General features: G+C 28.7%; 1 protein-coding gene across 1 annotated transcript; it reads right to left on the bottom strand.

The window, feature by feature from the left end:
• Positions 1-11,488: 11,488 nt before the first annotated feature.
• On the bottom strand, positions 11,489-13,017 carry LOC143224324 (uncharacterized). Its single transcript, XM_076452717.1, has one exon. It carries the CDS (start codon positions 12,979-12,981, stop codon positions 11,656-11,658), a length of 1,326 nt encoding a protein of 441 aa, XP_076308832.1. The 5' UTR covers positions 12,982-13,017; the 3' UTR covers positions 11,489-11,655.
• Positions 13,018-13,434: the final 417 nt, after the last annotated feature.

Below are 13,434 nucleotides of genomic sequence, written 5' to 3'. Positions count from 1 at the left end.
TATTTATCATGAGGCCAATTTCAGTACAAAATTTGTACAGATTAGCTAATTAACAAGTTGAGATAAAGAAATGCTTTAGTAGTCCAACTACTTTTCGACTTATCACTGAACTTCGGGTCTATTTCAATCCATAAGGTCCACTTGAACTGCTCGTGAAGTCCATTTCAGTCCAATTTTTCAACAGTTTAGCTGCATTCAATGCTCATGCCAATATAATATTAAAACGCTTAAAATTTCAAGTACATCCGCTAACAAAAGTTCAATTGCTTACAAAACCATTTCAACACATGCTTCAACAGAGCAGCTGTCCATAAGGATTATCTGAACGGGTAGTGCAGTTCCTTATAAAACCATTTCAACAGGCTCATTTGAACGCAGTTCTTCAACAACTGAATGTTTTGCAAGTAGAAGTTTTAACATAGTGGAACAACAGTTAAGATATCGCACCTTGTGAAGCCACTTTTACACAATTTCATTTATTAATATATTTAATTCTCACACTGTGTTATAACTGTCCAAATTATCGATACTTTCGTCGCTCTGAGGATCTACCAGAAATAACCTGTTGTTTATGAACCGTATCAACATACAAATACATTGTCTCTAAGCTATGTTTATAGTGTAAACAGAGTAGTGTATAATTTATTGTTCAGCAAGTAATAATTACAGAATACCATTTATGTTGCAACCGTAATGGTATAACTATTTTCTTTCCATGCAGTATCCACCTTTTGGAATAAGGATTGTACTTAAAGTTCGATTATTGGTCTAGCCATGTGTTAAATATTTCTTGTAAGCACTGAAACACGGCCCTAATCCAACGTGTATTTAAAAGCCACGACTCCAGGTGTTCAAGTGTAGCCGTATTATATGAACTTGATACTTGATGCCAGAACTGCTTGTAAAACGACTCTAGGTGTTCAAGTGTAGCCGTATTATATGAACTTGATACTTGATGCCAGAACTGATTGTAAAACGACTCTAGGTGTTCAAGTGTAGCCGTATTATATGAACTTAATACTTGATGCCAGAACTGATTGTAAAACGACTCCAGGTGTTCAAGTGTAGCCGTATTATATGAACTTGATACTTGATGCCAGAACTGATTGTAAAACGACTCTAGGTGTTCAAGTGTAGCCGTATTATATGAACTTAATACTTGATGCCAGAACTGATAAACTACAGTGACTTTATGGGAATCTTTAAGAATGAACACATGTGTTGTCTATCAAGTAGTGAAAAGGAAAGCTAGAATAAGTTAAAGTCTGTCCTATTTTCGTGAGGAACAAAAGAAACGTTTTTCTATCTTATCGCATATTAACTTCTCAAAAAAATAACAGCCATGCTTAGTAAGGGTAAAGAAAATAAAAGACATGGCCGTTTATTATTATTTTTTTTTTCTTTGTTAGGCATTGACTATTACTAGCGGTTTATCTTTCTAAAAATCTATCTATATATATATATATACACATTAAACCTTAATGAAATTGACGTTATACTGTCAACTGTAAAATTAAGAAAGCTCGAACAGAATTATGGAGCAAACATTATGAAACGTAATCCAACAAAGGTTTGTTCAATAATATTTATTACATTTTAAAGCTCAGCACGTTTCTATATACAAAGTTTAACCTAATAAAACACGTGTTCGTGACACTACAAACTACCATAATTCTGAATTAAATTCAGGAGTACGAGAAAGTTCTGAGCAACAGAAGTGGTGAAAAGAACCATATGGTAATCGGTAGAATCAAATTAGTCCATCTATATAGAACTCACGTTTCACGACATGAACGATAAGTTGAGAAGAATATTTTTTGTTGTTTTAAACACTAAACAGCAAGATACACGAAATGTTCTTACTTTACAAGTAGCTCCACTAACGGCAAGTCACGAAACTATATTTCTAGTCATTCACACTAAGATTATATATAGTTTAATTCTAATAAACATATGACTGCAGTTATTGATTCATCAGAACTACGTTACAAATATTTAACTGTACATAACTGATATGCCAGTCTTATACAGACAAAACATAATTATGACATAGCATAACATGTCAATCGTATACAAACATGAAATTATAACATGCAGTCTTATACTAATATGACAACATTATAATATGCAATCGTTTACAAAGACAAAAACATTATAAGATGTTAGTCATATAAAAACATGACAGTATTATAATATTTTTTCTCAAGGAATATAATAGAGTAAATAATTCAATACAATCTTGAACCAATGACAAGAAACGACCGTTTTAACTCAACGTTTCTGAAACAAATCAATCACGTAATTATCATTACTGGCTCGTGAAACTTTATAAAACTCACCAATATAATCGCACTCTATCAACACATAACTTTTATTTCATCTTCTAATTTAACTAAACTAAATTTTCAGAATTATCTCACTGTGAAATAGTTGTCTAACCTTTACTTATCTCATTCTGATATTATGAAAGAGTTATTTAACCTTTAATTACTTCATTCTGGTACTATAAAATAGTCATCTAACCTTCAATTATCTCATTCTAACACTATGATATAGTTACCTAACCTTTAATTATTTCATTCTGATACTATGAAATAGTTCTCTAAGCTTTACTTATCTCATTCTGATACTACGAAATAATTATCTAACATTTAATTATCTCATTCTAACACTATGTATAATTATCTAACCTTTACTTATCTCATTCTAATATTATGAAATACTTATTTAAACTTTAATTATCTCATTATGGTACTATAAAATAGTTATTTAAACTTTAATAATCTGATTCTGGTACTATCAAAATAGTTATCTAACCTTGAATTATCTCATTCAGAAATTATGAAAGAGTTATCTAACATTTAATTATCCCATTCTGAAACTATGAAATAATTATAAAACTTTAATTACCTCATTCTAATACTATAAAACAGTTATCAAACCTTTAATTATCTCATTCTGATAGTATGAAAGAATTATTTAACATTTAATTATCTTATTCTGAAACTATGAAATAATTTTCTAACCTTTACTAATCTCATTCTGATATCGTAAAAGAGTTATTTAACCTTTAATTATCTCATTCTGGTACTTTAAAATACCCATCTAACCTTTAATTATCTCATTTTGATATTATGAAATAGTCATCTAATTTTTAATTATCTCATTCTAACACTAAGATATAGTTACGTAACCTTTATTTATCTCATTCTGATACTATGAAATAGTTATCTAATTTTTAATTATCTCATTCTGATACTATGAAATAGTCATCTAACCTTTACTTCTCTCATTCTGATATTATGAAATGGTTAATTTAACCTTTAATTATCTCGTTCTAGTAAAATAAAATAGTCATCTAACGTTTAGTTATCACATTCTGACACTATGATATAGTTACCTAACCTTTAATTATCTCATTCTGACACTATGATATAGTTACCTAACCTTTAATTATCTCATTCTAATAAAATTAAATGGTTCTCTAATCTTTCATTATCCCTTTCTGGTACTATGAAATAGTCATCTAACCGTTAATTATCTGATTCTGGTACTATAAAATAGTCATATATCTATTAAGTATCTCATTATAATACTATGAAATAGTTATTTAACCTTAACTTATTTATTATAATACTATGAAATAGTTATCTAACCATTACTTATCTCCTTCTGATAATATGAAATAGTTATCTAACCTTTACTTATCTCATTTTGATATTACGAAAGAGTTATTTAACCATTAATTATTTTATTCTGGTACTATAAAATAGTCATATAACCTTTAGTTATCTCATTCTCGTTCTGATATTATAAAAGAGTTATCTAAACTTTAATTATCTCATTCTGATACTATGAAATAGTGATCTAACCTTTAATTATCTCATTCTATTAGAATAAAATAGTTATCTAAATTTTACTTACCTCATTCTGAAATTAGAAATAGTTATCTGACATTTAGTTTTCTCATTCTAATACTATGATGTAGTTACCTAACCTTTACTTATCTCCTTTTGATATTATGAAATAGTTATTTAAACTTTAATCTTACCTTTAATTATCTCGTTCTGGAACTATGATATAATTACCTAACCTTAAATTATCTCATTCTGGTACTATGAAATAGTCATGTAACGTTTAATTATCTCATTCTGACACTATGATATAGTTACATAAATTTTAATTATCTCATTCTGACACTATGATATAGTTTCCTAACCTTTAATTATCTCATTCTGATACTATGAAATAATTATCTAAACCTTAATTATATCATTCTAAAACTATGAAATAATTATCTAAACCTTAATTATATCATTCTAAAACTATGAAATAGTTATCTAACTTTTACTGATCTCATTCTGATAGTTGAAGAAGTTGTTTAATCGATAATTCTCTCATTCTGATACTAAGAAATTATTATCTAATCTTTAATTATCTCATTCAGATACTATGAATTAGTTATTTAACCTTTAATTATCTCATTCTGATGCTACGACATACTTATTGAACCTTTAATTACCTCACTCTGATACTATGAAATAGTTTCCTAACCTTTTATTATCTCATTCTGACACAAAGATATAGTTTCCTAACGTTTAATTATCTCGTTCTGATACTATCAAATAATTATCTAAACCTTAATTATATCATTCTAAAAGTATGAAATAGTTATCTAACCTTTTCTTATCTTATTCTGATACTATGAAATAGTTATCTAACTTTTACTGATCTCATTCTGATAGTTGAAGAAGTTGTTTAATCTATAATTATCTCATTCTGAAACTAAGAAATTGTTATCTAACCTTTAATTATCTCAGTAAGATATTATGAATTAGTTATTTAACCTTTAATTATCTCATTCTGATGATATGACATACTTATTTAACCTTTAATTACCTCACTCTGATACTATGAAATAGTTTCCTAACCTTTTATTATCTCATTCTGACACAATGATATAGTTTCCTAACTTTTAATTATCTCATTTTGATATTATGAAAGAGTTATCTATCCTTTACTTATCTCATTCTGATATTTTGAAATAGTTATTTAAACTTTAATTATCCTATTCTGATACTATGAAATAGTTATCTAACCTTTACTTTTCTCGTTCTGATATTATAAAAGAGTTATTTAAACCTTTATTTATCTCATTCTGGAACTCTAAAATAGTCATCTGAACTTTAATTATCTCATTCAGATACTATGAATTAGTTATTTAACCTTTAATTACCTCATTCTGATGCTACGACATACTTATTTAACCTTAAATTACCTCACTCTGACACTATGAAATAGTTTCCTAACCTTTAATTATCTCATTCTGATACTTTGAAATATTTATCTAACCTTAATTTTCTCATTCTGATAATATGAAATAGTTATCTAACATTTAATTATCTCATTCTGATATTATGAAAGAGTTATCTATCCTTTACTTATCTCATTCTGATATTATAAAACAGTTATTTAACCTTTAATTATCTTATTCTGGTTCTATAAAATATTAATTAAACCTTTAATTTTGTCCTTCTGATACTATGTAATAGTCATCTAACATTTAGCTTTCTCATTCTGATATTATGAAACAATTATCTAACCTTAATTTTCTCATTCTGATAATATGAAATAGTAATCTAACTTTTTATTATTTCATTCTGATACTATGAAATAGTTATCTAATCTTTAATTATCTCATTCTGATAATAATAAATAATTATATAACCTTTACTTATCTCCATCTGATATTATGAAATTGTTATTTAACCTTTAATTATCTCATTCTGGTACAATAAAATAGTCATCAAACGTTTAATTATCTCATTTTGACACTATGATATAGTTACATAACCTTATATTATCTCATTCTGGTACTATGAAATAGTCATGTAACGTTTAATTATCTCATTCTGACACTATGATATAGTTACATAACCTTTTATTATCTCGTTCTGATATTATAAAAGAGTTATCTTACCTTTAATTATCTTATTCTGATACTATGAAATAATTATCTAAACCTTAATTATATCATTCTAAAAGTATGAAATAGTTATCTAACCTTTTATTATCTCATTCTAATACTATGAAATAGTTATCTAAATTTTACTTATCTCATTCTGAAAGTATGAAAAAGTTGTTTAATCTAGAATTATCTCATTCTGATACTATGAAAGAGATACCTAACCTTAAACTATCTTATTCAGTGACTATGAATTAGTTATTTAACCTTGAATTATCTCATTCTGATTCTATGAAATAGTTATCTAACCTTTAATTATCTCATTCTCATACAATGAAATAGTTATCTAACATTTAATTATCTGATTCTGATATTATGAAAGAGTATCAAACTTTTAATTATTTCATTCTGATACTATGAAATAATAATCTAACCTTTACTTATCTCATTCTCATATTACGAAACAGTTATTTAATTTTTAATTATCTTATACTGGTACAATAAAATAGTCATTAAACCATTAATTATGTCATTCTGATACTACGAAATAGTTATCTCACCTTAATTATCTCATTCTGATATTATGAAATTGTTATCTAACCTTTTTATTATCTCATTCTGATACTATGATATAGTTACCTAACCTTTAATTATCTCATTCTAATAAAATGAAATAGTTTTCGCATCTTTATTTATCTTATTCTGATGTTATAAAAGTTATTTAACCTTTAATTATCTCATTATGATACTATTTAATAGTTATTTAACCTTTGATTATCTCATTCTAATAATATGATATAGTTATCTAAATCTTTATTTATCTCATTCAAATACTATGAAATAGTTATCTCACCTTTACTTATCTTATTTTGACACTATGATATAGTTACCTAACCTTTAATTATCCCATTCTAATAAAATGAAATGGTTTTCTATTCTTTAATTATCACTTTCTGGTACTATGAAATAGTGATCTAATATATAATTATCTCATTCTGATAATACGAAATAGTTATGTAAGCTTTAATTATATCATTATAATACAATGCAATAGTTATTTAACATTTAGTTATCTTATTCTGATATTATGAAAGAGTTATCTAACTTTAATTATCTCATTCTGATGGTAGAAATAGTTATCTAACCATTACTTATCTTCTTCTGATACTATGAGATAACTATCTATCCTTTAATTATCTGATTCTGATACTATGAGATAGTAATCTAAATTTTTATTATTTCATTGTGATATTAGAGATAGTTATATAACCTTTAATTTTATCATTCTGATACTATGAAAGAGTGATCTAATCTATAATTATCTCATTCTGATAATATGAAATAATTATCTAAACTTTACTTCTCTCATTCTGATACTATGAAATAGTTATCTGTCTTTTACTTATCTCATTCTGATACTATGAAATAGATATGTTACCTTTAATGATCTCATTATAATACTATGAAATAATTATTTTACGTTTACTTATCTCATTCTGATACTATGAAATAGGAATCTAATCTTTACTTATCTCATTCTGACAGTATGATATAGTTACCTAACCTTTAATTATCCCATTCTAATAAAATGAAATGGTTTTCTAATTTTTAATTATCACTTTCTGGTACTATGAAATAGTGTTCTAACCATTAATTATCTGAATATGGTACTATAAAATAGTCATCTAACTATTAAGTATCTCATTCTGATACGATGAAATAGTTATCTAACATTTACTTATCTCATTTTTATACTATGAAATAGTTATTTAACCTTCAATTTTCTCATTCTGGTACAATAAAATAGTCATCTAAGGTTTAATTATATCATTCTGACACTAGGATATAGTTACCTAATCTTTAATTATCTCATTCTAATAAAATGAAATGGTTTTCCAATCCTTAATTATCCCTTTCTGGTACTATGAAATAGTCATTTAATCGTTAATAATCTGATTATGGTATTATAAAATATTATTACGTATCTAAACCTCTTCTTCTCTCATTCTGATACTAGAAATATTTATCTAACCTTTAATTTTCTCATTCTGTCATTCTGATACTATGAAATAGTTATCTATCCTTTGCTTATCTCATTCTGATACTATGAAAGAGATATGTTACCATTAATTATCTCATTATAATACTATGAAATAGTTTTTTAACGTTTACTTATCTCATTCTGATACAGTGAATTAGGTATCTAACTTTTACGTATCTCATTCTAATACTGTGAAAAAGTTACCTAAACTTTCATTTTCTAATTCTGGTGCTATAAATTAGTCATCTAACCTTTAATTATCTCATTCTGATACTATGATATAATTACCTAACCTTTAATTATCTCATTCTGATAAAATGAAATAGTTATCTAATCTTTAATTATTCGATTCTGGAACTATGAAATAGTCATATAACCTTTAATTATCTCATTCTAATACTATGAAATAGTTATCTAACCTTTAATTATTTCATTCTGATTCTATGAAATTGTTATCTAACCTTTAATTGTCTCATTCTGATACTGTGAAATAATAATCTAACGTTGATTCTGATATTATGAAAGTTATTTAATCTTTAATTATCTGATTATGATACTATGAAATAGTTATTTAACCTTTAAGTATCTCATTCTAATAGTATGAAATAGTTATTTAACCTATAATTATTTCATTCTGATACTATAAAATAATTAACTAAACTTCACTTATCTCATTCTGATATGATGAAATAATTATTTAACCTTTATTTCTCCCATTCTGGTACTATACAATAGTCATCTAACCTTTAATTAACTCATTTTGACACTATTATATAGTTACGTAACCTTTAATTATCTCATTATGACACTATTAAATAGTTATCTAACTTTTACTTATCTCATTCTGATATTTTTAAATAGTTATTCAAAATTTATTTATCTCATTCTGATACTATGAAATATTTATCTAACCTTAACTTATCTCATTCTGATATTATGAAAGAGTTTTATATTATTTAATTATCTCATTCTGATACTATGAAATAGTTATGTAACCTTTAATTATCTTATTCTAATACTATGAAACAGTTGTCTAACCTTAATTTTCTCATCCTTATACTATGAAATAGCAATCTAACTTTTAAATCAATCTTTAATTATCTCATTCTAACACTATGAAATAGTTATCTAACCTTTTGTTATCTCATTCTCATGCTATGACATAATTATCTAACCTTTACTTATCTCATTATGATATCATGAAAGAGTTATTTAACCTTTAATTATTTCATTCTGGTATTATAAAATAGTTTTCTAACCTTTAATTATCTCATTCCAAAATTATGAAATAGTCATCTAAACTTTAATTTTCTCATTCTGATACTATGAACTTGTAATCTAACCTTTAATTATTTCATTCTGATACTAGAAATAGTTATTTATCCTTTACTTATCTCATTCTGATACTATGAAATAATTATCTAAAATAATTTATCTCTTCCTGATATTATGAAATAGTTATTTAACTTTTAATTATCTCATTCTGGTACTATAAAATAGTCATGTAATTTTTAATTATCTCATTCTGACACTATGAAAGAGTTATCTAACCTTTAATTATCTCATTCTGACAGCATGAAAGAGTTATTTCACCTTTTAATTATCTCGTTCGACTGCTATGAGAGACTTATTCAACTTTTCAATTTAATATCATTCTAATACTATGAAAGAGTTATCTGACCTTGCACTTTAAATACAATTCATCAGAAACACCTCATCATTACTTCATTATACACTAGTTTCATCTTCAAATTGAATTTAGCTGAAGACAGTTCATCAAGTTGACCTCTAAAAGCTTTATTTTATCTGAGGTTGGTTTACCATAATTATGTCATGATTAGAGCCTTGTTTTAGCTTCTGATTCAACTTATGGTAAGTTCACTAGATTGACTTCATTTGGCACTATTGTAGTATTACCCAAAATCAGTTCAACTGATGAACTCTTAGGGCATGTCTTGAAGATTGATATTTTGTAGGAAGAAGTGAAGTTTAAATTTATCTAGCTTAATCTGAATAAAACGATTCATCAAGAACCGAATGTGCCAAAGGACATCAAATGTTCACAGCTTTGATTGGCTACAAGGGCATGTGTCCTGTGACAAACAGTATAACCAGAGTTGCCTAGAGTTTGTAAACAAGAGATGTTAATGTAAGAACAGACAATGGTACAAAACATATTAAAAATTAAAAATATTAGGGGTTTTAAATTAAATAGCTTTTTGTTTTTAGATTATTTACACACTTTACAGATATCTTATAATGAGTCTGATATAAAAGTTGAAAATAATCAAAATTATTAATGACTATTTCAAAATATACCATAAAATCTTGAAAAAAAAACAAGAAGATAATTAGTGGACACGTGTTTATAAAGAAACAAGAGGACACGTAATCCGGGTATAAGAGCAGAAACGAAGGAAGTTTGGAATCATCACGCACGAATTATTGTTCATAATTTCTCTTATATTCTAGTTATATGTTCACGTTGTACCACGAAACATTAAGAACAATGTTCTAAAACGTTATTATGACACAAATATAAGAGTCAATGTCCCCTGTGGCAATATGTACTATTGTCTTATAGAATATCTTTCCTTCTTATCTAAATTCATATGTTATCACATAACCTGTCTATATCTATATACGTAAATGTCCACTTTGAAATTTATGAGGAGACTGGAACATCGTTGGACACAATGATAACGACTAAGCCTCAGGGAAACTCATTAGCCTCATGACCTGAGGTCGTTTAACTTGCGAGACTTCATTTCTATGATTTGTCATGACTGGTACGTCTTGTGGTAAAAGTCGTGTCTTATTCTTTTGTGGCTACTGATTTTTACTTTCTTTTTTAAAGTCATAAATTTAATCACACAGGTAGCCGAGATTAAGCGCCCTCTGCTGGTTGAATATTTTCCTTTCCTGCAAACTTCATTTAGAAATATTACCATACTAATCATTTCTCCATTCTGCACTGATGTATCATCACGTTTTAAAATTGAGTAAGTTAAAACCACTAGTGATTCCTGCTATGTTGTCGTAAGTGCAGTTGGTGATTCCATTGTATCATGAGTTTATTGTGACAACATTATAAGCAACAACGGATCCCATGTGCAACTATCCATATACAGAATTACCTTAAAACACAGTCACCATGTTATTTTGGTTTTGTTCTTTTAAGTTATTTATCATACTCATCCTTAGTAAACTTAACTCATCCTCAGTAAACTTACGTATGACGTCACAATTTGATGAATTTTAACAAGAACACAGTTATTTCTAGTTCACCAATTACAGTACAGTGATGATATCAAAGACAGTCTTCACTGACAAGGATATGAAACGAACGGACTTTTTTTTGCAGCGTAAGAATTCGAATTAAAACTTAGTATCAGGTCAATTTTCAAAATAAAATACAATTAAGCTACGGGTTTTGAAACCTAGTTTTTAACGTTATAACTCAGAAAATAAAAATAAAATCCAAGCGTGTTTTAGGTTACTACCAATAAGGGTCAGATGGAATTTCAAAACATGAATATCACAAATTATGTGCTGACAGTATAGAAACTAAGTTATGGGCGAATAGTTGCGTAGACAAGCGTGAATCTAAAAATTTTCAAATGTATGAAAATTCAGGTTACTACTAATTTTACAGAAATTGTTGTCTAAGGGACTGAGAGGGGGATAAAGGAGGATGGTAGGCATTACTCGATATTCTGTCGGAATCTTGGTTCGAGAATGTAGACCCTTGCCTCTTGAGAACCAGATACCGACACAGATTCGTGGCTGGCCCACAGCACGGCTGAACGAAGTGGTAAAGAAGGGGTGTGGATACTACAGGAAGGAAGGCAATCCAAACAACGCAAGTGAACGCCCTGTCGAAGTGAATCGTATTGTCGAGAGTTTCAACGATGAAGTGTTTAAAGAGTCGAGTGAACTGGAGTGGCAAAAGACAAACAACATAAATCAAAGCTATCGTGTAGAAGACTCTCTCATTGATGTTTTCTCTCTCCCAGTCAATATCATCTTCCTGATTGTCACAGCTGGAGGAGATTCGATCCGAAAACTCCCGAAGTCTGAAGCTTTCGGGGGAATCTGACAATGACAAAAGTGGGTTCCTGTACCCATGAAGGGTCGTTGCAGATGCTAGCCTTTCTTTTCTGGTGTCAGTGTTGGAGAAAGAAGTTTCTTCCACACTTGGTACTACCTCCGTGGTGTTTCGGTTGCGAAATCTCAGGGCGGTGAGTCGATTGGTGATTTCTGCTGACGTCTTTAAATGGAAGTAGGCCAACAGAACTGCTGGTAACACGTAAAGAATGATGAAGAGTACTCGAATAAACTCCTGGATGTTGTTCTCCAAATTTAGGGCACACAGTCCAACACCTTGGAACTCGGGTCCGAAATAGTCTGCAATGTGAACGTACCTGGTGAAAACAGTGTAGGGAAGTGCAACCACACAGCTTGAAGCCCAGATGAGCAACATGTAAAAAGTGACCAACATCCGATGTCTTCCGGGGAACAGAAATGACCGGTATCTATCGAACGACAGCGCCAGCAACGTTAGGAGCGTGGAGTAGAACGGAACATCTTGGATAATTGGTAGGAGATGGCAAACGACACTGCCCATAGCCCAGTTGTGATAGAAGAGAGTCGCAACAGACAAGGGCAGCACCACAATACACTTCACGAGATCGTTGATGGAGTTGCTGACCAGGAACTTATCCAAGTTACCACAGTGTTTCCTCCAGTGGAAGACGAAGTATATCATACGCAGATTGAGAATGATTCCGGCTACACCAACCAAAATGAATAAAGTTGCGAAAAAGGGAAAGATGTTCCTTACAGAATCCCGTAACTGAGGTGTTTTTAGGCTTTCCGTGTCATTTGGAAAGCCCATCAAAAAATGTAACATTACCCCCAAAATATGTGTACTCGGAGGCTTACGTAGTGTTATATCGCCGTCGTCTTCGTCCATAACGAAAACCTAGTGGAAAAGTTTCGTCACTTCTTTCTTCACTTCACATCTGAAAGATATACAATTTCTCAGTGTCACTCAGGTACACATTTATTTATCTATATGCAAAATTATACCAAGATACCGTAAACTTATAACTTCACAATGGATTGTGAAAATTCGGTTAATTTTTCCTACGATTTATGTTATCACTAAATATACGAAATCTTGGTGACTAGTTATAGATTTGTTCACACATAAGAAAAGATGTTTTCTAGTAACAAAGAAACAAAATCCGATCAAAACTTAACATAAAACATTTACAGGTCCAGTGATGCTGTTTGGTGCAATTAATAATTAACAAAAAATGAATGTACCTAGAAAAAATTTACTTCTTGCTAAATTATTAAAAGTATACGATTATCCTCAAATTTTAAGTTTATTTTTAACAAAAAATTCAACAAATACGTTAAC

This window comes from Tachypleus tridentatus, chromosome 8, assembly GCF_004210375.1.
Source record: "Tachypleus tridentatus isolate NWPU-2018 chromosome 8, ASM421037v1, whole genome shotgun sequence".
NCBI classification, from domain to species: Eukaryota; Metazoa; Arthropoda; class Merostomata; order Xiphosura; family Limulidae; genus Tachypleus; species Tachypleus tridentatus.
This window is presented reverse-complemented; position numbering and strand designations above follow the sequence as displayed.

Excerpts from the sequence above, each read along its gene's own strand:
- LOC143224324 (XM_076452717.1), bottom strand. The coding sequence starts at position 12,981 with ATGGACGAAGACGACGGCGATATAACACTACGTAAGCCTCCGAGTACA.